Source organism: Bidens hawaiensis, unplaced genomic scaffold (genome assembly GCF_021521415.1).
Source record: "Bidens hawaiensis isolate Kalapana, Puna unplaced genomic scaffold, B.hawaiensis_p1.1 tig00074562_1, whole genome shotgun sequence".
NCBI lineage: Eukaryota > Viridiplantae > Streptophyta > Magnoliopsida > Asterales > Asteraceae > Bidens > Bidens hawaiensis.
In genome coordinates this window covers 3200-27175 of record NW_027502931.1, presented here as the reverse complement: position 1 = coordinate 27175, position 23976 = coordinate 3200, and the positions used below count along the sequence as shown (strand labels likewise).

At 38.0% G+C, this 23976-nt stretch overlaps 1 protein-coding gene across 1 annotated transcript; it reads left to right on the top strand.

Annotated features, from left to right (window-relative positions):
* The first annotated feature begins 2974 nt into the window (after positions 1-2974).
* LOC143606383 (uncharacterized) lies at positions 2975-8043 on the top strand. The gene is made up of 9 exons (XM_077082166.1): positions 2975-3349; positions 3934-3973; positions 4095-4173; positions 4271-4316; positions 4403-4501; positions 5519-5587; positions 5920-6262; positions 6368-6522; positions 7307-8043. Exons 1-9 carry the CDS (start codon positions 2975-2977, stop codon positions 7853-7855), a joined length of 1755 nt encoding a protein of 584 aa, XP_076938281.1. The 3' UTR covers positions 7856-8043.
* The last annotated feature ends 15933 nt before the right edge of the window (positions 8044-23976 follow it).

The following is a 23976-nucleotide window of genomic DNA, read 5'->3' as shown; positions in this document are numbered from 1 at the left end:
TCCACCTCGGTTTCCGTGCCACAGACACGACAATCATCACCTCGAAATCCGTACCATATACCGACAACTCGAAGTTCGTGCCGACCTCGTAAAGTGTGACGACCTCGTAAACCGTGCCGACCCGAGACGACCCGACATTTCGCCTCGAAGTGCGCACTAACAAGTTTTAAAGACCGGCGTGCCAAGGAGTTGTTGGTCAAGATTCTCAATATACGTGCAAGCGTCGAAGTGCTGCCCGAGAGTCTAGAAAATAATAAGCTAAACAAGGTATGTATAATGTCCGAATAAAATATTAATAAAGTATTATTATTCCAAAGACTTAGACCCTAGTCAGGGATATAGCCTAGACCTTGATCAAAGAATCATAAATACAATGATTAAATTAAAATAATGTTTCTTTAAGAAAGATAGAATTTTTAATAAATGAGGATATAGTTAGTACATCATTTCTTCATTATTAAGAAACATAAGATATTAACAAAGGATGGATATAATTGACGTTTCTTCTTGAAGAATAAACATAACATAGACATTTCTTCTTGAAGAAGAAACATAGCACATGGTTAGATAATATAGAGAAAGATTCATATCAAAAATATTTCATTCAAACAAAAGATCAATCAAGGTTTAAGCTATCAAAACCAGACTAAAAGTCTGTAGCCGGATTAAAAGATGATCCGGGTATTTATGTAAACCTATTTTATTATAGGTCAATAATTCAATCATTCACAAAGGTTTTCAAACGAGATCACCACCCACATCAATCAGAATAGACAGTCACAGGTGAATACGTTAAACCTTTTTCAGTTAAGATAAACATGTTGTTTATCTTAAACAAAGTCAGTCAAATAAAGATTTATGGGATTACGTGATCCCTATTAAAATACAAGATAGAAAATAAAAGCAACTCAGACCGAGTACACATGTTTCTGGATCCAAAGATAATTAATCTAGTCTATCAGTCAAGGCTACGTGGTCGTAGACTATAGATCATAATAAAAGTTCTCTAATGGGTGTCAACTCCCGGAGAACCATAATTGTGTGTGTATGGCAGTGGCACAATCCCAGAAATAAGAGACGTTTTTGCTGAGGTTGTTTCACGGAAACTATATTGTCAGTCAAAGAAAGATTTATAAAATGTTTTTAGAGTCAACGATTCACCGGCATATCGCTGACTTATTCCCCCCCCCCCCCCCAACATTCAGGAAAATAAAGATAGTACAGGTAGCAAGGGATCATAGGCATCCAAGAAGATAGATGTTCGCAAGGTAGAGATGGCTCAGTTTTAAATTATTAAAATATTGCAAACAATATTTAAACAAGTTTTATAAATCAAACAAGGGTTTATAAATCAAACTCTCGAATATTTATTATTCAAGAAGCTTTCTACTAAATCAAATATTTTATTATATTTTACAAATAAACTAATGTTTCAAAATATAAATTAATATTTTATTATAAACTAAAGACTTCCGCTAAAACTCTGATATATTTACAAAACATGTATCAACTGTTGCTCACATGCCTAGGCCCTAAGTGCGGGTGTGACACCGTTCTCGGTGGATAAGGTGGTGAACGACATCAATACGACCTCCTTAATTTGGTCGAAGCATAGAAGTCGAAGTTTATGCTTGGATTGGTGTGATTAGTGTATGTTTAACTTCGTCAATTTCCCTTTGTAGTTTGTGTTGGGTGCATGTCATGCTTGGTGTTTTGGTTGGTTTTTTCCTTGTTTGTTTGGCATCTTGCATTTTGTTAGTTGCCCTATTTGTCTTTAATGATATTGGCCTTTCAAAAATAAATAAATAAATAAATAAATAGATTAAGACGTGGGGATTCCAATTCCAGTTTAGTATAACCAAAAAAGAAAGAAAAATGTATTACTATATCATATATTTCTTTATACAAAAGATATTATCAATACTAAAATGGAGTAAGTGAACTACGAACCCATAATGGGTGGTGTGTAGCTTTATGGATGTTGGCATCAAAAGAGGTATGGTTTACATGGAAGAAGAAAAGTAAGAGAGAGAAGTCTACGGTACGCTTGCATATACACAGTCTATTAGGTCCGACCATCTTTTCATAAAATCATTTTTTTCCATTTAGGATCTTAATACACAAAAATATAATAGCACACCATCTTTTATAACATTTCTAAAAACCCCAAAATCACTCACTTCCAACATCAGATTCAAGAGATTTAGAGTTGAGAGAGTTATTAACACTAACAATTAATATACTATTCACATTAATAGAAGTCGTGTTATGTGAAAGAGATGAATAAAAAAATCGATAAGGTTCAAGTTTTGAACTAGAAAACCCATATCTGATGGCTTCGGTCTCCAAACCTCTACAAATGCTCTAACAACCAAGAAAGTACAACAACACCATAAATTTATATAAACCGAAACGAACATTAGGGTTTCTCAGCTAGCTGATTCCTTTGTTCAGCCATCTACTTTCTTAACTCATTTGCACCAAAATAACTTCTTGGATTTCTTCGTTGGTTCGGTTGGTTTCTCTAAGAGAACCTAAAAACCAAAATAACGCAAATGCAACACTTTCCTTTTCACATCGTCAATCTCGGTCTCCGTGCCACGGTTCCGACAGGCACAAAACTGTTTCTGTATTAAAGAAAGGATAAAACCACCACATCTTACAAAGACACTTAAACTACAGGCTCCACATATGAAGATAGTTCCGGCAAAGAAAAAATTATAAACACGTACCCATTTATAACCTACTGGGTGTCCGAACTACAGGACTAAAAACATGTCGGTTTTCGAGCGAATTTAATTATGTAGATAATAAAACCCAAAGGGTACAAATTACAAAACTTTAAAAGTGAAGGGTACACTCCACACCCTCAACAAAACTTATAACAAGAAAACAAAAATTGACACACAACACCTTCTACTTTATGTTAGAGAGAGAAACCACCACCAAATCCTAGAGAGAGAAACAACAACAAATGGGTAAGACAGGAAACACCACCACAACACCAACTCCGGCAACAAAGAAGAAGAAAGGCCGGCCATCGCTCACAGATCTCAAAAAACGAGCACTCGAAAACCAACAACAACAAGATTCTTCTAATTCAAAAACCCACCGGAGAACCACTCGCCGGAACCCTAATTCCGTCGCCGAAGACCCATCCGACGACGAAGCTTACGAGTCCGACGACGACGATGAACGGAAACAGAAGAAGGTCAAGCTGGTTGTGAGGCTGCCTCAATTGGGTCACCAGAAACGCTCTGATGAGGCTAATTCCGGGTCGGATTCGAACCCGGATGATGTGGATCGGAAAGTGGATACTGGATCTGGGTTTGGTCGGAACTATCGGAAGGTTAGTGGGTTTTATTCAAAATCCCCAATTGTTAGGGTTTTGTTTGGTTTTCTAAAATTGGTGAAAATTAGGGTTTTTTAAAGGTTTATTGGGTTCAATTCTGGTAAAATTGAGGACAGTTTGTGTGTATTCGCGCGTGATTCGGATGTTTGGAAGTTGGGTTTTTTTTTTCTTTCTTTTTTTAATTTTTATTATTATTATTTTGAAATTGGAGTTCAGAAGTCAAGGGGTTGACTTAATAAGTGTAATTTAGCATACAATTTGGGAAATTTATGTAAAAAGTTTGAATTTTTAAGCTTTTAAAATAAGTGTAAAACTGTTGTTGGTATCTGATAAATCTGTCAAGTCTGTGTGGTGTTGTTATTATTATTATAGGCAGAACAAAAAGAACATTGATCCACCATCATGTCTCTGAAAAAGTTCAAATTTGTCACTTATTTAATGGTTATTGTGGTCTGTACATGCCATCTGGCTAGTGGTTATCTTGTTTATTGTTATCTTATCTTGCTTTGCTTGCTGATACTATCTTGACTTTGACCAACAACCCTTTGACCTTGCTGATGAATCATTGATGTGTTTTGTAGGACGAAAAGGCTCCGAAAGCGATGGAGGAGACGCCTCATGGTCTTAATCAAACGCCCTTTTTTGTTTTATATATATATTTTTATAATTTTGTGAATATGTTGTTGGGAAATTCCCAGCATTTAGTTCATTTTCTTGATGTTACCAATTAATATGTGGACAGGATCACCATTGGAGACTGGACCCACAACACCTTTGCCAGACAAAAAGTTGTTGGTGTTCATTCTTGATAGACTTCAAAAGTGTGTCTTCTTTTTCTTTCACTTCATTCTAAAGATTACAACATATTTGGTATCGTACTGTTGATCGACTAAAACCGTTCTTTGGGTGTATTTGCAGGAAGGATACGCACGCTGTGTTTTCTGAACCAGTTGATCCTGTTGAGGTGGGTTATGAATAAAGTTTGTGTTTTTGATCTTATTGTTTGTTAAATGTTAATTTGTTGCTGATATGTTTTGTAATGTTGTGTAGCTTCCTGATTATCATGAAATTATAGAGCAACCTATGGATTTTGGCACTATTAGAAGCAAACTTGACAAGGGGCTTTATTCAAATCTTGAAGAATTGGAGGTTGGTTATCTGTTATTGGTTGTTTATGCTTGAATTTATGTTTTCGTGACTTTTTAAACGTGTCAACAAACTGGATTTTGTATAGTGGCTGTCAGTTCTAGCAATCTTGGCTTTAAAGGGCGTGAAATAACATGTACTTTTGGGTCAGAATTGGTCAAACTTATTTTTTTTTTTTTGGGGGGGGGGGGTCGTTAGAGAATGATATGTAAATGGCAAAAAAGTCAAAAGGGATTCAGAAACTGTCAAAGGTAGGCTTGTAAACAGACCGAACGAAATTAAGGGCTTGTTTGTTTGTTGGTTTAATTTAAATGAACAAATGGAAGTACAAGAACACTTTTAACGAACGGCTTTTTTGATCGTTAAGAAAGTGAACGCATTTGCGTTTTGTTTATATTCGTCTGTCAATAATATTCTACACGAGTGGTTCGCGAATAGTGTTTTGTTTATATTCCTCTGTCAATAATATTCTACACGAGTGGTTCACGAATATCAACGAACAGCAACAAACACGAGTTAAAATTGAGCGTGAAATCGTGAATTTTTAAGTTCAAGTTTAAATACCATCATTATTTTATCAGACATATAGTAAAATTAAACAAATATATTCAATTAAGTGGCTCTAAAACATGAAAATCAAATTGATTTCAAGTTAATTATTTATGAATAAATTTGAATGAATATTTAAACGAATGAAAAAATACAAACATACGTACTTAACAGACGAATTTAAACGACCACAAATGAATGAACATAAATGGATATAAATGAACGAATGAAACATTTTTTCATGTTCATTTATCTAACTAAATGAACAAAATACGTGTCCACGCTCGTTTGTTTAATAAATGAACGACATAACCGAACTTCCCGCTGAACAGTTCACTAAATGTTTGTTTGTTTGCAAGCCTATTGATATGTAAAACAGATGAGAGAGACATAGCTACTGGCTGTAACTTGTAAATAAAATTTATTCGGTTAACAGTTTACACCATTTCGTGTTTTTTTTAATGTTTACAGGCAGATGTGTACTTGTTATGTTCAAATGCAATGGAGTATAACTCATCCGACACCGTTTTCTTTCGCCAGGTAGGCTCAGTCTTTCTATTTTTCTTTTTAATATTTTATACAGATAAACTTGTGCATATATATATATATATATAGAAAAGAGTTCAAATAAAAAACAAGTGTTTTGTGAGAAGTATGAGAAGAGCTTTAAAATAAAACAAACCACCTAAATATGACACTATACAATGTAAATATGAAACAATACAATTATTTAGAAACTACCAATCTCAACCACTAGATCATAGATCCAATGGCCTAGATCTATTCTTATTCTTCTCACAAAAATATTGTTTTTTACATTAACCCTACCCTATATATATATATATATATATATTAACTTTTGGTTATTTTAGGCGAGGTCTATACAAGAATTGGCAAAAAGGGATTTTGAAAACTTGAGGCAAGAGGGTGAAGACGGTGAGTTGCAACCGAAGGTAGTTAAACGAGGCAGGCCTCCAAGCAAGCACTTGAAAAAGCCACTTGGCAGACCCTCATCGGAAGTTGCTGCTGCCCCGGAGTCCACCTCAGCCGCCACTGTGGCACATACTGTAGACAACACAAATGAATCCACTCCTTACAATTTAAGACGTGGACCCATGATTTATAAAAGTTATGCTGACGGTTTATTTCCAACAAGTCGTACGCATAACGGTGAACAGTCCGAGCTCTTAACAAATTGGAATGAAGAATTTCCAGGTTCTTTAACTTCGTTTCACAAATTTTAACACTTTGTAGTATAAAAATTCTAACCTTAGTTGAATTATAAATTTTATTTATTAATTATCTGTTTTGTACGTGCAGCGCGTATTAAGAGGGCTGACATGAAATACGGGAACAAACATTTTATTATAGACGAGAGCAGACGCGACACCTACAAGCAGTTTCATCCATCGAATTATGATAATACGAATTCTCTTTTAACTAACTTCGGCGGGGAAAGAAAACAGTTATTAGCGGTATGGATTTTATAAAACTGAAGGCATTTTCCGTAATTTACTTTTTTTATATTTTTCAGCCATCAATAAATAATGAATTTTTTGGAAGTTATATGCATTTTGGTAATGCATATAATCAGTTGAAAGCTTTTTAAATATAGAGATATTCTTCGTTTGTTTATTATGAGTTTATTCGAAGATTTGTTTAATTTTCTCCTCTGAAAGTGTGTTTTTGTAATTATAACTAACTCAAATAATTATTTATATAAACGTATTAAAATGTCTACAAAAATTGGTTTGCGGGTCAACCCATTTTGGCCCGGCAAGTAAATGATCCATACTGAAAAGTAAGGGCCGGTCTTGGGATCGAACCGATCAAAAACAGTGAAAATTCGGTCTTTGAGTGTTTGAAAACCGTGCGGTTTCGGTTTTGTTGGTTTGCATTTGGGTCGGTTTCAGTCTTTTGGGATTGAATTTTTGGGTCAAAAAAGGACTGGCTCAAAATAATGAATTTGGGTTGAAATTCTGTTAATTGTTAATTAATTGATTATTATACATCTAGCTTAACATATATTTGGGTTGCACTGTTTATTAAAGTCTTATAAATTACTTAAAACTCAAAATATTAAATGAAAATCCATAAATTCGGTTTGGTTTAGTTGTTTTCGGTTTTAGTTACATGCAAAACTGAAACCAAACTGTAAATTGAGTTTCTATCAAAACATGAAACCAAACCGTCGATGTTGTTTGGGTTTTGGTTATTTTTGTTACTGATCGGTTATGATATGTTTCTCTGTCAATGCAGGTAGGTGTTCATGCGGAACATGGTTACTCCAGAAGCCTAGCTCGATTTGCTGCCAATATGGGGCCTGTTGTATGGGAAATTGCTTCAAAGAAAATAAAAAAAGCTTTGCCTCCAGGTGTCACATTTGGGCCCGGATTTGTTGGCGAGCCCGAACCTCCGGCCCCATCTATATCCTTCTTGCCATCTGGAAATTATAGTTATACCCCCACATTAACTAGCACCGATATTCTAAACATACCCGAAACCCCATGCACTTCACGCCCAAAAGTTGAAGATAACGAAATAAAAACCGATAAAATGTTACCCCACGGTGGTAAAAACGGGTTTAACAATGCACACGGCACCAGTGATGATGCGCAAGGTACAAAGGGTAGTTCTGGAAATTCGAATTGGCAACAGGTACCGGTGTTGAACCATAGACAGTTTACGGCTCCGGGTGCAGGCGTGGTGCCGCCCGACCTGAATGTTGGGGTTCAGGTACCGACACAGGGTTATGTTGGACTGAAGATCGGGTCACCTCAGCAGCCGGATTTAGCTTTGCAGCTGTGAGCCTGTGCTGGTGGCTCTTGTTGTGTTTGGCGGCGGTTAAAATGATAATGATAATGGTGATGGATGGATGGAGGTTAGTTTATAGTGTAGGAGACTTTGTATAGATTAAGAATCTCTTTGTAACTTTGGATTCAAGATTGATTGGAGTATGATGAACCTGATTTTACCTGAACTAGAAATAAATATACAAGCATTGTTTTTTTGTTTTTTTTTTATAATTTTTTATTTTATTTTTTTATGTTTTGATTATGAAAAAGAAATGTAGGTGTTTAAAGAGGTTGTTTGTGGACAGTGTACTATTATTTAAGGATTTTAATTTGGTGGATTTAAGATCTGAATATCAGTTTTAGATTCTGGATGCTATTATATTAAAATGCTTTATAAAACACACTAAAATAATGACATAAATGTATCTTACTTTTTAGGTGGCCTACAATAACATAAGGAAGTTAAAGTATGTACTTGTTATAGAAGTACCCATACACATTAAAAGACAATTTAATTTGTTGATATTGTGTCATACAAAACAAAGAAAGTGAAAGAGAGAATTAAGACTCCACGCCGCGCAAGTGGGCTGATTGGGGTGGGGGGGTTGGAGCGACTGGCACCGTTCTCTCTCTCCATTTCTCACACATGCATACATATATATGTATTATATATAATGGGGCGCCCATGAGGCTTTAAACCACAACGGGACGTTATGGAGAAGATCTTCGAAACTCCGTTTCTTACATGACGATGACGTGACACTGTGAAGGAGCTTCGATGCCTCCATCATAGAGAACAACCTAACCATTATGATGCTAGTCTGTATAATTAGTTCACCCTCATAAAACTAATACGAAAATGCATAGAGAGAGATGACGAACAACCCTTAATCAAGTGTTGTTTGCAATCTAAACCTCAACTTTATAAACGTCTCATTATTCTAGGTTGTGAGAACTTGCGTCTTTTTTTCAAGGTAGAGATAACCTATACATACTCGTCCCTTATGTTTAACTTGGAAAGGATCACCAATACTTGAAGATAACAAATGGTATTGTGCTTGAACTAAACTTGACTAGATTTGAGATTTGACCTGGAGTGATATTGAATAATGACTTCACTTAAACTTTGACTTGCACGAGGAGAGTTAAAATGGTCGGGAGGCAGGAACCGTCTAAAAGGCCAAGAGAAGCCACACAATAAAAGATTCTAGTTGTAAAACGAGCTATCATATGGTGATCGAGTCGTATGTTTGCTGACCTCCTTTTGCCTCATGAAAATGAATATGTTGTGATATGTCCAAAAATGAAGTTTGACTACAGTCGCCTCCAGAAAATTGATCTTAACGTTTGACCTATATGTTTTGAGTTTTAACATCGTGAAACTAGGCAATTTATGCTTGGCATGTATGCACCAAGTCACCAACACCATTTTTAATAAGAACATCGTATTCGTCTTGTATATCCATGTGCCCATTTTTAATAAGAACATGATATGATGATTGTAAGGTCAAACTTATTGGAATTAGGTCCCATAGTACACGTATGAGTGACGGTCATGGCTGGGAATGGAGCTACAGAATCTATGCAATTAGAGGCCGAGCGGGGGAAAGGCTCATACTTAAACGGGCACAATACTAAATAACACTATTTTCTAAAAAAAACTAACTAGAACCCATCTCCTATTTTATTAGGCTCCTTCTAAATTAAAATGGAGTTTGGGGTCTGATTTAAATTTTCATATAGTTTAAAATGGGAAAGAATGAGGTTGAAACTTGAAACGAGTAAAGAGTACAGGGGAATCTCAAATACTAGACAAAAGTAGAATTTAGTGGGTAAAAAGGAAAGACACTACCAACACTTTCGGAAAATATAAATGTTTCTAGCAAATATAAATACTTGTTGAGTTATCTCACTGGTAATGAATTTTTACTTTTTAAAGTTCAAATATTATTTTAATTTTCAGATAAAGTTTAATTTGTTTTATTTTCAAGATGTTTTTTTCTGTTTATATTTTTTTTTATTTTCTAAAAGCATGGATAACATAATAATAAAATGCAATGTTGGAAAAGAGCATTTTCTATAAGTTTAGGTCACAAAAGAGCATTCGGCTAAATGTTGGATAAAAGATTTTTTTCTCTCACATAGTGATGTTTTGCCCATTAATCAATCCAGAAGATTATACTATTCCCGCGACCCACCTATCTTTTAAGTCTACAATGGAAATGGATTGATGTCTTCACCAAATCAAGATTGATTTTTGAGATATTAATCCACACCCAATATATTGTTTTTTCAATGGAATTGGTTTACATATCTTGTTACCGCGGTGTATTGAAGAAACACCTTGACCTTGTAATTGTAGATCGTCTATTTTGAACTTCCATCACCATTTGGGTAGAAGAGCGAGTTTTAACGTATTTTTGCACACCTTCCTGTGTTCGTGCCGCGGATTTCTCAAACTTACCCAAGTAATCTTTTTAATATCCAGTGTTCCAATAACAAATGAATCTTTTTAGTTTTATCCCATGCTTCAAAGACATGTACCAAGCCTCTAAATAAATAGATAATGCAAAGTAGTATATCCAGATACTCCCCAATAGGGACTTGATCAGTGTAATATGTCTCCCGAAAGAAGGATTCTTTACTTTCTTGTTGGAAAGTTTGGAGTTAAACTTGTCAACTTGTCCACGACAAGTTTCGTATACTTAATAAGTTAACATTTGCATCCACTGGAAGACCCAAATGTGTTAGAGGAAGTGAACCCGTTTGACAATTTAATATGCTTGCCATTTTGTTTATATATGACACTTCAACACCAATACCGAAAATCGAAGTTAACTTTTTAACCGAATAACAAGGAAAAAAAAATATTATCTAAATATTCGAGCCAAGTTGTTAAATTTGAGGAGCGACCAATCACCACAAAATATAGGAACTTGCCATGGTGGTGACTGTGTGTCCCATTGCTAGAATAAATAAGAACGGAGATAATGGATCACCTTGTCTATGAATTTCAAACTCTTGGTGGGAGTTTATTTACCAAGACCAATGAACAAGCTGAAGATAAGACATCCCATTCAACGTGTGAAAGGGATATTCGAAGTCCACTTAAAGCGTCACTGCTTTACTATTTAGACTTCTTCAACCATGATACAACCTCGTTATGTATCAATGGCTAATCTAGAATATTCCGTTCTTAAAAAAAAGTTAATTGGGCATTGTTTATCACCGAATTAATTACCCTATCGAGTCTATTGACAAGAACTTTGAATATAACCTTAAGTCTAAACTTTTTAGTATTCTTTTAACTACATGTTTAAATTAGACAAACTATTTAATGATGTCCGTTTTTTTACGCTTTAAAGGAATATTTTGATCCACAAATTTTGTCTTCCACGATGACGAAAAGTCCTGAATCCATCACAATTGACCATTTTCATGTGCACCAAAATGAAACTCCTAGGAATAACTACATATAATGACAAACTAAATGAAGTTCGATGTATTTTGATAAAGTTAAATTGCTAATTTTTATACATAGTATTTAAGTTCATATCCGACAAACCACGTAACCATTTTAGTGATTAGTGGCAAAGGGTTACAAATCCATTAATTGCTAAAAAAACCTATGATTGGTATAAATAAATTAAACGAGCTGCAATGTGAATGCTTTAGACAAACATCATGGAGCCGAAAACTTAAGTTTCTAATGCCTATGATCTCAACCATAAGTACAAGAAAAAAAAATAAAAGAATTGGATGCTCTAAAATAAAACAAAATTACTTTGACTATATGTTCAATTATCTCGTTTCACGCCTAACATCATGGTTGTTTATAAGTGGAGTAACATATATGGTGTATAACTAGAGTACTTACTGAAACACAATTGCTCTACTTATGAAACACAATTACTCTAGTTATATGTTAACTTACAATATGTTCGTCTTTTGCAAAGACTCAATTTCTTTAATTGTTCAATTAATGTCGTACGGTTAACATGACTCAAATTTGTTCAATTTATTTGGTACGCTTGCTTAATTCAATTACCGCTTGAAATTCCAATTGATCGATTCATATAAAAGCATAGTTGATTGAGTCCATTACTGCCCCTAACAAAATATTGTAGGAACTCATCGAATTCATTAATTTACGGGTAGCCACCGAGCGAATTTGGTTTATCCTTCGTTTTGTATGGTTCGTTGATTAATTTCGTTTATATATAATCCAAACCCGTAAAATAAAACTTCAATTTTTATAAAGTATTGAGGGAACACAAAAAAAATAAAACCCTTAAAATTTGAAATCAGTGGAGGTAATAAGTAACACTTTATCTTTTCACAAAATTTGTTACATTCTGGAAAAGAAAAAAAAAAGGATAATGTTGAGTGGCTTGTTTATTTAAAGAACAATCACAACAAACACTTTTTTTTTCCCCAATAATTATTACTTTGTATTCAAGAAATAATTATGAATTACCTTTCGAATGGTGCATAATTATCTATTCATTTTATTTTTAAAAATTAAAGAATTGACATTCATTAAAGTTACAAAACAAAGAATACTAGTAAAGAAACTTTAGAAAACTTTTATTCAAATTTGAACAATGTCAAAGTATATTCAATCCATATCATACTTTAACCAACGTTTTAATTAACTCACACACATATAACAAAGGGATCAAGTACAAAATCAAAAAGGAGTACAAAGTCAAAAAGAAGGGTGAAACGTATGGATGAGGCAAGGAGGGCGGTACCAGGGATGTTCATGGTTCGGCTCATGGTTTTTAATCAAATCGTGAACAAAACCGCTAGTGACGGTTTTTGGTCTTTGTAAATCAAAACCAAACCGTAGATCTTTTAAACCAAACCTTACCAAACCGTTAGTAATGGTTTGGTTCCGGTTTGGTTCACGGTTTAGGCTTGTTGAGTTTTATAAATGACGTCCATAATATGGTATGATATGTTTATCGTAAAACTCAACAGAATTTTATACATGCTTTAAACACAATCTATCTAAATTACAAGTTCGAAGTTTGAATACAACCTCTGCGTTTTGGATTTGGGCTTTAGTAAGTAAACTAAAAAAATTAATTAGACTATGTCTAGAAACATTTTTATATACACTATATATATTTAAAAAATTTAACATAATTAAATCATACGGTCCGGTCCGGTTTTATACGGTTGGTTTCGGCTACAAACCGTAACCCAAACCATTCGATACGGTTTAAAAGTTTTAAAACCGATCGACCAAATGTTAAGGAAAAAAATCAACCGTGAAACCAAACTAATGACCGGTTTGGGCGGTTTCGCGGGTTCGAACCGAACCATGAACACCCTTAGGCGGTACCAGCATAAACAGATTTCTCTTTAACCGTTTGGAACTGGTTTTGCTGAAAAGAATTACAAACCGGTATTAAACCTACAGTTTCAATCAGTTCCAAACCAGAACTACATGATCGGTTTTAAACTGGTTCGGTTAACCGTTTTTTCCCCACCTCTAATTCGAAGTGTATCATGATCTATATGTGGCTATATTTATTGAGATTATTCTAAGTGTGTGTTATTAGTTTAGATGGTATATAATGTACCTTTGATTATAGCGTTGCACACATTTAACCCGACACTAACACCACGTGACCAGTTTATAAATCTAATCTAATGAGTTTGAATATGCAATTTCCCTCTCTATTATGATGGCACACATGTTGCTAAAAAAAATGTACCGAAATACCCTAGTTCTTAAACTCACGTACATATACAATTTTTTTTACTTCAATTTATAAATTTTTTAGAAAAAAACTCACTACAACCCGTAAAGTGTAGGATTAAGAAACCACAACATATAACGCTTAATCATCAGGACATTCCCTTAAGGACATGTACGTATACATGTATACATGTAACACACTAAACCTTTCCTACGTAGAAAAACAAATTGTTTCTTTTTTACTTTAACACACGCTAAAATACAAATGTAAAGATTATTAAAAGTTGGAAACAAATACCAATGTTTTAAAAACCGGTATTTTACTTGTACCGGAGTGAGCTAAAAAAGGGCACAACCGGTTGAACCGGGTTATACCGGGAGGTTCAACTGGTTGAATAGTTTAACTTATAATTTCCTATAAATCAGAGGCGTAGCTTAGTTGGGGCCTGGGGTGGCCCCGGCCCCCTCCGTTTTTTTGCTCAGTGGTGTAAATTTATTTTTTTTCGGCCGAAAATTTTTATACATAGTGTAAATTTATCCGTTTTCAACCAAAATTTTGAGTCCGGCACCCCCGTTATTCTCTCGGTAATGTAAATTTATTGTTTTTCGGCCAAAACTTTTTATACATGGTGTAAATTTCTCGTTTCCGACTGAAATTTTAGCCCAACCCCTCCGTTCTTTTCGCTCAGTAGTGTAAATTTATCCTTTTTCGGCTGAAAATTTTTATACATAGTGTGAATTTACCCGTTTTCGGCCGAAATTTTAGCCCAAGCCCTCCGTTTTTTTCGCTCAGTAGTTTAAATTTATCCTTTTTCGGCCAAAACTTTTTATACATAGTGTAAATTTCTTGTTTACGACCGAAATTTTAGCCCAACCCCTCCGTTTTTTTCGCTTTGTAGTGTAAATTTATCTTTTTTCGGCCAAAATTTTTTATACATTTTGATCCCGACCCCCTCTAGTTTATAAATTTTTTATACATACTGAGGCGGCCCCCTCGACGTATTTGTCCAAGCTTCGCCACTGCTATAAATGTAACTTCAATCCAAAAATAACCCAAAACTAAATTATTCATATAACAAAAAATAATCTAAAAGTTAAACCATATTAAAAAAATAATGTAAAAACACTCAATTTTAGAAAAAATTAGTCTTAAAGTTTACACGTTTAATGTTAATTATTGGATTAAAAGTAGTTTTTAAAAAATATAGACCGCAAATATCAAAAATTTCTCGGGCATAAAATTGGTTTGCCTGTAAAAACCGGTATTTTAGACAAAAACCGCTGGTATGATGTTCTAGCAAATCGGTCAAAAATACCGGACTCAAAATACCGTAATACTCAAAATACCGTACTACTGTGCGAAATCTGATTTAACCGGTTCAACCGGCCGGTTTGAACTGGTTTTTAAAACACTGACAAATACAATACCAGACTCCAGAGGGTGATTGAAGAAACACGGATCCAATCCCCAGGTATGGGTCCTGGATCCAATGAGTCCATAGGGTAAAATATGATAACTACTAAGACAATATGAGCACAACTTCCCGAAGTCCAATGACCGGAACCTGTAAAACAGACATCGTGAGTCTCGTTACAGGAAGGACAAGAGGGGGGTCTTCCTGTAACCACCCTCCGGCGTGAGAATCAGTAACGTTCGTAAAGGGGGAAGTACTGAAAACTAAGCATACTAAGTGTAGTCAGAATGATAGTGAATGAATGAATACCTCATGCAGGTTGACGAGGTATTTAAAGCCGAAGGATGTAGAAAGGTGATTGGTCCAGCTGTCCTCTTCTAGAAGATCTTGCTAACCGCCTGGACGCGTTTCCCTTTGTGATTGGTTGAGCTATACGTCCCATGTGCATGAGTATAACAACCTGGACACGCGTCGTCTGATAATAGGACGGTTCATACCCTGGCCATGTGCACGGTTATAACAACCTGGCCAGGTGTCCTTTTCTCATTGGCTAGTGAGTCGCGTATTCTTCAAGTAACATTTGTGGATACTCTTCTAGAGGATAGTTAGTTCGTGACAGCTATCCAGTTGGCATTGCCTTCCGGTCATTTTAGTGGACATATGTCCTATCTCGTGGATGACTTCTGAGGGTGCCTGGATGCTTCCGCGTGTGGTGTGAGGACGTTTCTCCTCTACCGAGTTATGCGGATGATCCAAATGTCCCGCGGACGATATATGAGAGGTTTCTCTAAGGCCCGTGGGTAGTACTTAAGGTATTTGGGTCTTTTTGGTACCCTATCTCTATAAGTCCTCCAGTCCAGTGTTTCTTTCGCGTGAAGTCTTTTATGCGGGTGAAATTTTGGACTTAATGTATTTTGGGAGTTTTTGAATTTTAAGGTTTGGTAGAAAATATCTTTTGTTGGTGTAGATAATCATGAAAAAAGGACAAGTTTATCACTCGTAGGCGCGTGGACAGATGATGTAACGTTTTTGACGGCTGTCACTGTACCCGACTGTGCAACTTTTTCTCTTTTTCGAATTTCCCGCGTGACGTGGTGGTTGATGATTAGGTGATGACTTTCTCTCTCCACTGTTCGTATCCCATCGCATTAATTGCGAAAGTTTATACTCGTACTATAGGTGCGAGATAGCAAGAAAGAGAACTCAAGGACGGTGTTGGAAACCGATCCCGATCAAAGGTGAATACGCCTCACTTTTACAAACTTGTTTTCAAACAAATAAATGTGTTATGTGTAAAACTTTACATGAGACCAAATGTCTCTAAAAACATTATGAATAAGAGTAAAAGCCTAGCCCTCAGGCTGTAGTATACGTTTGTCTGGATCCTTACATATGTGGTTAAATGCGGTGGGCACATCGCACCACGCCTGGTCACGACCTCCAGCCACGATGGGCCGAACCAAAGTATGTTCGAGTGAGAATGACCTTGTGTATATTTATGGTACCTAAGTACGTCGAAACGCTGCGGTGTTTTGCTGGGGTGACCTAGTGTAAAGACTCGAGTTTATAATGATGTTGTACTAACTTTGTTATTCCTAAGCCAAGATGGGCCGAGGCTTGCGTAACCCTCGAGGGGTAACAAAGTAAAAGAAAATATTTTTGCGTCAGCATATTCACCAGCAAATATTTGCTGACGTATTTTTATAACATTTTGCAGGTAACCAAGAATAGACTTGAAGGACGAAGGGCTCAAGAATCCGATGGCTCGGATATTTTGTTTAAATATTAAAATATGATGTTTTTTTGTTAAACTTATAAACAAGTAAATCTAAACGAGACTTTCGTCTCGTCCTTTTGTAATGTAAATATTTTAACTTTAAAATCTACATGTTTTATAAAGTCTTCCGCTAATAACCCGTAACTCTGATTTATATACAAATGTGGTACCAACTGTTGAGTCGCACTCCTAGGCCTAAGATGGGGGTTTGACAGGTTGGTATCAGAGTCACCGATCTTAGCGAATTGGGTATCATAAAACAATACCCAAGCTTCGATCCAAGCATAGGAAAAATATCTTACTTGTTTATTTGAATAGGGATAAGATTGGCTGGTAACCCTCTCTTTCCCTCTCTACATTCTAAACCACCCACCAAAGATGTCTTATGAGAAATTAATGGAGTATTATGATCGTGAAGCAAGAAGAGCAAGAAAATACTACAAATTCCCAAAAGATGTTATGGATGAAGATTACTTTGAGGCCTTCTTTAGCCGAGACCAATACATTGAACGTCCCAAACCAATATACTTCCCTGGAACTGAGCATTGTCCAATCAAATTACCTGATAGTCCACCACCACAAAGAATCGAACCACCAAGACACTCAAGCTACCATCCGCCAACAATGCCCATATACCAACCCTCTGAAATCCCGACGTACCACCCATCGGCGATCCCGACTTATCAACCATAGGAAATACCGCAGTACTTTCCCACTGGATACTTACCAAATCCGCACCCATCCTATGCCTTCCTTTCAAACCGACCAATAAAGGAAGAACCAAAATCCCCATCCTCCGACTGGATGCAATGCCACCCCGATCAACGAAGGTGGCATACTGGAAGCAACCAACAGTATCTTCTGTAACCTAACAGATTAATTATTAACGATTAACTGGAAACTGATCAATCAGACAAAACCTTAGACATCAACAATTACTTTACACACGGCACTGGTTATCAAACAGTCCTTGCCAGTGTGACTCAGTTAAGGGCAATTGTATGTTTTATCGTATTCAATCTAACCAAACAGTTATATGACTAATTATCTAGCAACTGGTAACAGATCGTTCAGACCAACGTAAACCTAAACCGACCGAACACACAGAAATACCAAACATCAATAATCATATATCAATCATCAATAACAATACACAAGTATTCTAAATCACATGAGAAAAACTGTAAAAGGTTACAAACTATACATCCCGGGTGCGATTCTAAGAGATTAGCCGAGCCTTGACATCATTGAATCTTCGATATGGATGATAGGAATCATATGTAGGGTCTTGGCACGAGCTAGGATAGTGAAAATCGGGACTGCTGGAATCGCCTCTTGGTCGTCAAAATGAAGTTAGGGTTGTTTATGATGAAGAATATTATTTAACCCTAAATTTCCCGTTTGAGCACCCCATCGCGATACGCGATGGGGTCTTCAATGGTCCATCGCGTATAGGAAAGTCAACGAACATTTTAAACCCATAGCGATAAGCTATGGGCCTTCAGCCAAGCCCATCGCGTATCGCGATGGGCCGTGTCATCAGCAAACTTCATACTTTGTCTCATTTCGCGTGCTGGACATCCCGGGTCTTCATACCATGTCACCACAGGTACAAATTATGCACTTTAACATCTGTGACCTGAAATCCAGTAATACATGTATGAAGTATCGAAAGTTCTAAAATAAACAGTTAAAACTAAACAATAAATAAACTAAAACGTATACAAATTAACCGACCATCAGTGTAACAGGCGCCGCCCAATTGATCCAAGGGATGTGCTCTTTTTAGAGCGCACCAGTTCTAACTTCCTGTTTCCCACTGCGTTTCGCTCAAAACCAGTAGTTTCCGAGGCGATGTACGCCAAAGGTGAGGATTATGTTCAGGAGTTTATCCAGAAAGGTGAGGGAATTCTACCCCGACCTGTGACTGCTATTACTTCCAGCGGAGTGATTGTACTCTTTTCGTCCAGCGAAGAGTCGTCACTCTGCGAAGGAAATTTTCCAGTTGATGCTATTAACGATGTGGACTCGACTGCAGGTCTCACTAGCCAGAGAGCCACTACCAACCAGGCAGTGGGTCAAGACGATGTTGACACTGCTGCAGAAAGAAATCATCATGCGCCTGATGATGTCATCCCAAAGGATACTCATCAAGCTGGTGGTGCAGGTGCCTCCAAAGTGGCTGGTAAGCGCAAGGTTAACCCAGTCAACGCTGCTCCGAAGAAGAAATCCAAGAAGGCAAAGTCTGCTGCCTTGGAAGCACGGCTGAACCAACTTGACGCGGACGACGCTTCCTTGGGTAAGTCGAATATTCCTTACATTTATTGATTGTCATGGATTAAGTATGTTTCTGACTAACTTTAACGTTTATTCAGTGGACCTGAATGACCTTTCTGAAGGTGCTTCAGGATTGAAGAGTTCGACTCCTCTTACGCCACCACCGCCTCCGCCTCCTAATACTTCCAATGATCCAATCTTTGTGGCGGATGATTCCCCCCTGAAGAATAAGGAAGTTGACGATACTGAACATGTTAGTATGTCACCTTCTTACAACGTTCATCATTTCAGGGATCAAGGAGGTGTGAGTGCCTTCCCGTATGGACCCCAGACCTCTCCGGCTCCTCAGGAGGAAGATCCTACCCCGCATCGACCACATTGGTCTTTACGTCGAGACTCAACGTTCCGCGACATGGACGTGTGTTTCGAGTATCTGCGGGAAAGTCTTCCTCCCGCTGAAAAGGAGCGACATCGTCGTCGTATTAGCCAAGAGTAGTTAAACTCCAATTCTTACCATATGGCGAATACAATCTCCACCAGTCAAGAAATAACCCGGGACTGGTTGGAGATGAATGAAGAGTGGGATGATTTGGCGACCGCAACGTCCGATGCGAAGGAGGAAGCTCTTAAGGCTATTAATGATGCCAAAAAGAGCAGTCAAGCACTTGAGGCGGAGAAGATTGCTCGTGCCAATGTTGAGGAAGCCAAAGCTGTTCTCCAGAGGCAACTGGATGAACAAGCTGAGCTGATAAAGACCTTACAGGTTGAATCAGCGGCTAAGTAGAAGCGCTTGACTGATCATTTTGCTAAAAGCCGAGATCAAGTCTTGGAGTGTGCCATCCACAAGATGGAACTTGTCCGGGCCAAGGCGGACAAAAAATGGCTGCAAGTGGAGGGAATTCCCAAGGTAAAAATCCTTTCTTCGTTGTAAATAACCTAAGTGTTTGAAGTTACTTATATATAATTATTCCAACAGGTCGTCGCCGATGTCCGGGCGAGTGATGAACTTGGGAACTGCGTTGCTGTCCTTCTAAAAGCTTCTAAGCAAGCTAGCCGCCAGCTAGACTTCCAGGAAAGCTATAAGTTTGGTTCAACTTCCAAGCTACCTGAAGAGTATATTTTGGCTGGCCAAGATACTGTTGCCGTCCTCATCCAGAAGACAAAGGATTTTGATTCTTTAAAATTTTCTTTGGCGGAGCACATATCTGAGCTTGCAGATAAGGAGGACAGCATTGAGCAATTAAAAGTCCTTCTTGACCTTGGTGAAGAAGATGCTGATGATGCGGAAGGCAAGGTCACGAGACATAATGATGTCGCGTCATAGATAGATTTTTCCTTTTTCTTGTAATTAAGATCTCTTTGATGTAATCTCTTTTGCGTGAATAAAGAAGTTTCTTTTTTTTTTGTATCCGATACACTTTGTTTTATTTTTCATAATATAAGTGTTTGCAGGATCTTCTTTGTATGCCAATAAAAGATCACATAAATGACTGAAACAAAATTTCCATAGATGCGGCATAAGCCGAATTACAAAAAATGAAAGTACATAGTTTGTGACTATCTAATTAGGCATGCAGGCCAAAAAAGAAAAACATACTACATGTAACATTTCTTTAGTTGGGCCCCATTTCAAGTTCTAGGGATCTCAGTCCCATCCAACTTTTCTAACTTGTAGGCACCTTTAGATAAAACTTTCTGAATTCTATAAGGTCCTTACCAAGTTGGGGCCAACTTGCCCCGAGGCTTCATTGTTGCGGCAGACAAAGTCTCCCGCATCGAACTCACATCTTTGGATCCGCGAGTTATAGTACTTTTGCAGCTGGCGTTTGTAATTGTGCTCGCGGATCGATGCTAGTTCTCTCATCTCCTCGAGGAGGACAAGATTCATCCGGAGTTCGTAATCATTATTATCACTCGACAGAACTCTTGCGGATGGAATCCCAATCTAGATCGGAATCATGGCCTCTGTGCCGTAGGTTAGACTAAAGGGGGTCTCAGAATTACTGGAATTATTTTGGGTGCGGAAGGCCCATAGTACATGGGGAAATTAGTCAACCCAACCCATTCGTTTAGTCCCTAACCTTGCTTTGATTCCTTCCTTGATGGTTCGGTTGGTTCTCTCAACCTGACCATTTTCTTGCGGGTGGGCTACGGATGTGAAAATTTGAGAAATCTGCAATTCTTTCAACAATTCCTGTAGCCCATTGTCCGCGAACTGAGTTCCATTATCACTAATGAGTTCAAGAGGAAGGCAAAACCGGCATGTGATGAATTCCCATAGGAATTTCTTAACACTTGCTGCTGTTATGGAAGCAACTGGTTTGGCTTCCACCCACTTCGTGAAGTAGTCGATGGCTACTATTAAGAATTTGACATCTCCCGGGGCTTCAGGGAAGTGTCCCATTATGTCGCTAGCCCATTTTTGGAACGGCCAAGCTGAAGTGACTGGAACGAGCTCGTTCTTTGGTCGCAGCGTGTTAGGAGCATGACGTTGGCATGAATCACACTTTCTGATTTCATGCACAGCGTCCGGATGCATCCCCGGCCAATAATATCCAGCATTCATCAATTTCGCTACGACCATGCGCGGGCCAGCGTGAAGACCACAGTTGCCTTCATGAACCTCTCTGATTAAATAGTTCGCGTCCTCGGCATCCACACATCGAAGTAGTGGTCCTAGGAAGGAACGTCGGTATAAAACACCGTAATGCATCTGATAGTTCAAGGCTTTGTGTTTTATCTTCCGGGCCGCAGCTTTTATTTCCGGGAGAGCTCCGGATGACAAGTATGTTATAATGGGTGTCATCCAGGATTCCACTCCCGTTTGGATCACCAAAACTTGGTGTTGTGGAACAGACGGGCGGTCCAATATTTCGACGCGGATGTCTTTAGCAAAGTGTTCAAAGTTCATGGGAGCCAATTTGCTAAGAGCATTTGCTGATTTGTTCTCGCTTCTTTTTATGTGAATCACCTTACATGGGGAGAACTGAAGCATCAAATCTTTCGCCTGTGACACATATGAAGCCATTACGTCATTCTTTGCTTCATATGTTCCGTTGATCTGTCCCGCAATCAACATGGAATCCACGCGGGCTTCCAAATGTTTAACCCCAAGCTTTTTGGCTATTCGTAAGCCTGCCAGGAAGGCCTCATACTCCGCCTCGTTGTTAGTGCTCTTGAAGTCTAACTTTATGGTGTATGTGAACTCATGGCCTTCGAGATTGACTAGCCTGAGGCCTGCGCCAGATCCCTCACTGCTTGAAGCCCCATCCGTGGCAAAGACCAAATATGTCATAGTTCAGGAGGTGCTTGGGGTTGTTGCTCAATCAAACATTCCTTCTCTTTGTGTTGGGGGACTTTAGTGACAAAGTCCGCTAACACATGTCCCTTAATTGCTGGCCTAGGTTTGTATTCTATCGCATGTTCACCTAGCTCGATGGCCCACTTTGCCAATCGCCCAAACAATTCTGGCTTGCTGAATACGTTCCTGAGCTTACGGTCAAAACGTTGATGGGATGCCCCTGGAAGTATCTGCGGAGACTTCGAGCACATTGACCAGTGCTAGGGCAAGTTTTTCTAACATCGAATATCTTATCTCCGATTCTGACAGTGTTCTGCTGACGTAGTAAATCGGTGTTTGAACGTTTTTCCTATCCGTCAGGAGAACAACCCCGATAGCAATGTCTGATGCTGACAAGTATATTGTTAAAGGTTCCCCCCCTATAAGGTGCTGTCAACGTGGGTAGCTCCATCAAACATTTATTAACCTCCAAGAAAGCTTGTTCCGCTTCCGCGGTCCATCTGAATTGTGCTTTCTTGAGCCAATTTCTTAGTGTTGAGATAAAAGGATAAGATTTGGCTGCATGATTTGCCAAAAAGCAATTCAAAGCAACCAAACGACCGTTGAGCGTCTGAACTTCTTTGAGGGAGGAGGGAGACGGTATGCGGGCTACGGCTTTGACTTTATCTGGGTTAGCTTTGAATCCCGCACCCGTGACAATCACTCCGAGGAATTTTCCTTCCTCCATCCCGAATGAACATTTAGCTGGGTTCAGTTTCATATTGATGCTCTTCAAGTTTTCAAATGTCTCTTCGATATCCCTCAACATCTAGTCTTCTTCAACACTTTTGATCACAAGGTCGTCCATATAAACCTCCAAATTTCGACCAATATTACCTTTGAACGCTATGTCCATCAATATCTGATATGTGGCACCATCATTCTTTAGTCCGAAAGGCATCATCTTGTAGCAAAAGGTAACTTGATCGGTACGAAATGCTGTTTTATCTTCATCACCCCGCAGCCATGCGGATCTGATGATAACCTTTGTAGGCGTCCAGGAAGCATTTGAATTTGAATGGTGCCACAACATCAACCTTGAGGTCTATTTCAGGTAAAGGATAACAGTCCTTGGGACACACCTTGTTTAGATCCTTGAAATCTATACACATCCACCATGTCCCGTTGCTTTTGGGAACGATAACTGGATTGGCGACCCAGGTCTGATATTGAATTGGTCGGATGATTCCAGGTAAGAGGTCCTGAACTTGCTCATTCATTGCTTTTGTTTGCTCCGGACCCATCTTACGTTGTTTCTGAACAATCGGTGTAAACATAGGGTTTACCCTCAACTTGTGCTCCGCGGGACACCAGTCATGTCCGTGGGTTGCCATGCGAATACATCAATGTTTTTTGATAACAACTGTTTCAAAAAGGTCCTTACTATCTCCGAAATAGCGGGTCCAATTGTTACAGTTTGATCAGAAAACTTTTTGTTTAAAATCCCTTTTTCCAGCTCACTCCTCAGAGATTGTTTTGGAATCTTGCTGGGTTTTGAGCTTTCTGTGGTGAAGTAATGTCGGTTGACATGAATGATTGCTACTCCGGTGCTGGTTGGGACCCCAACTGCACCATGAGCCGTGGACGGATGAGCGTTGAAGTCACCAATTGCTTC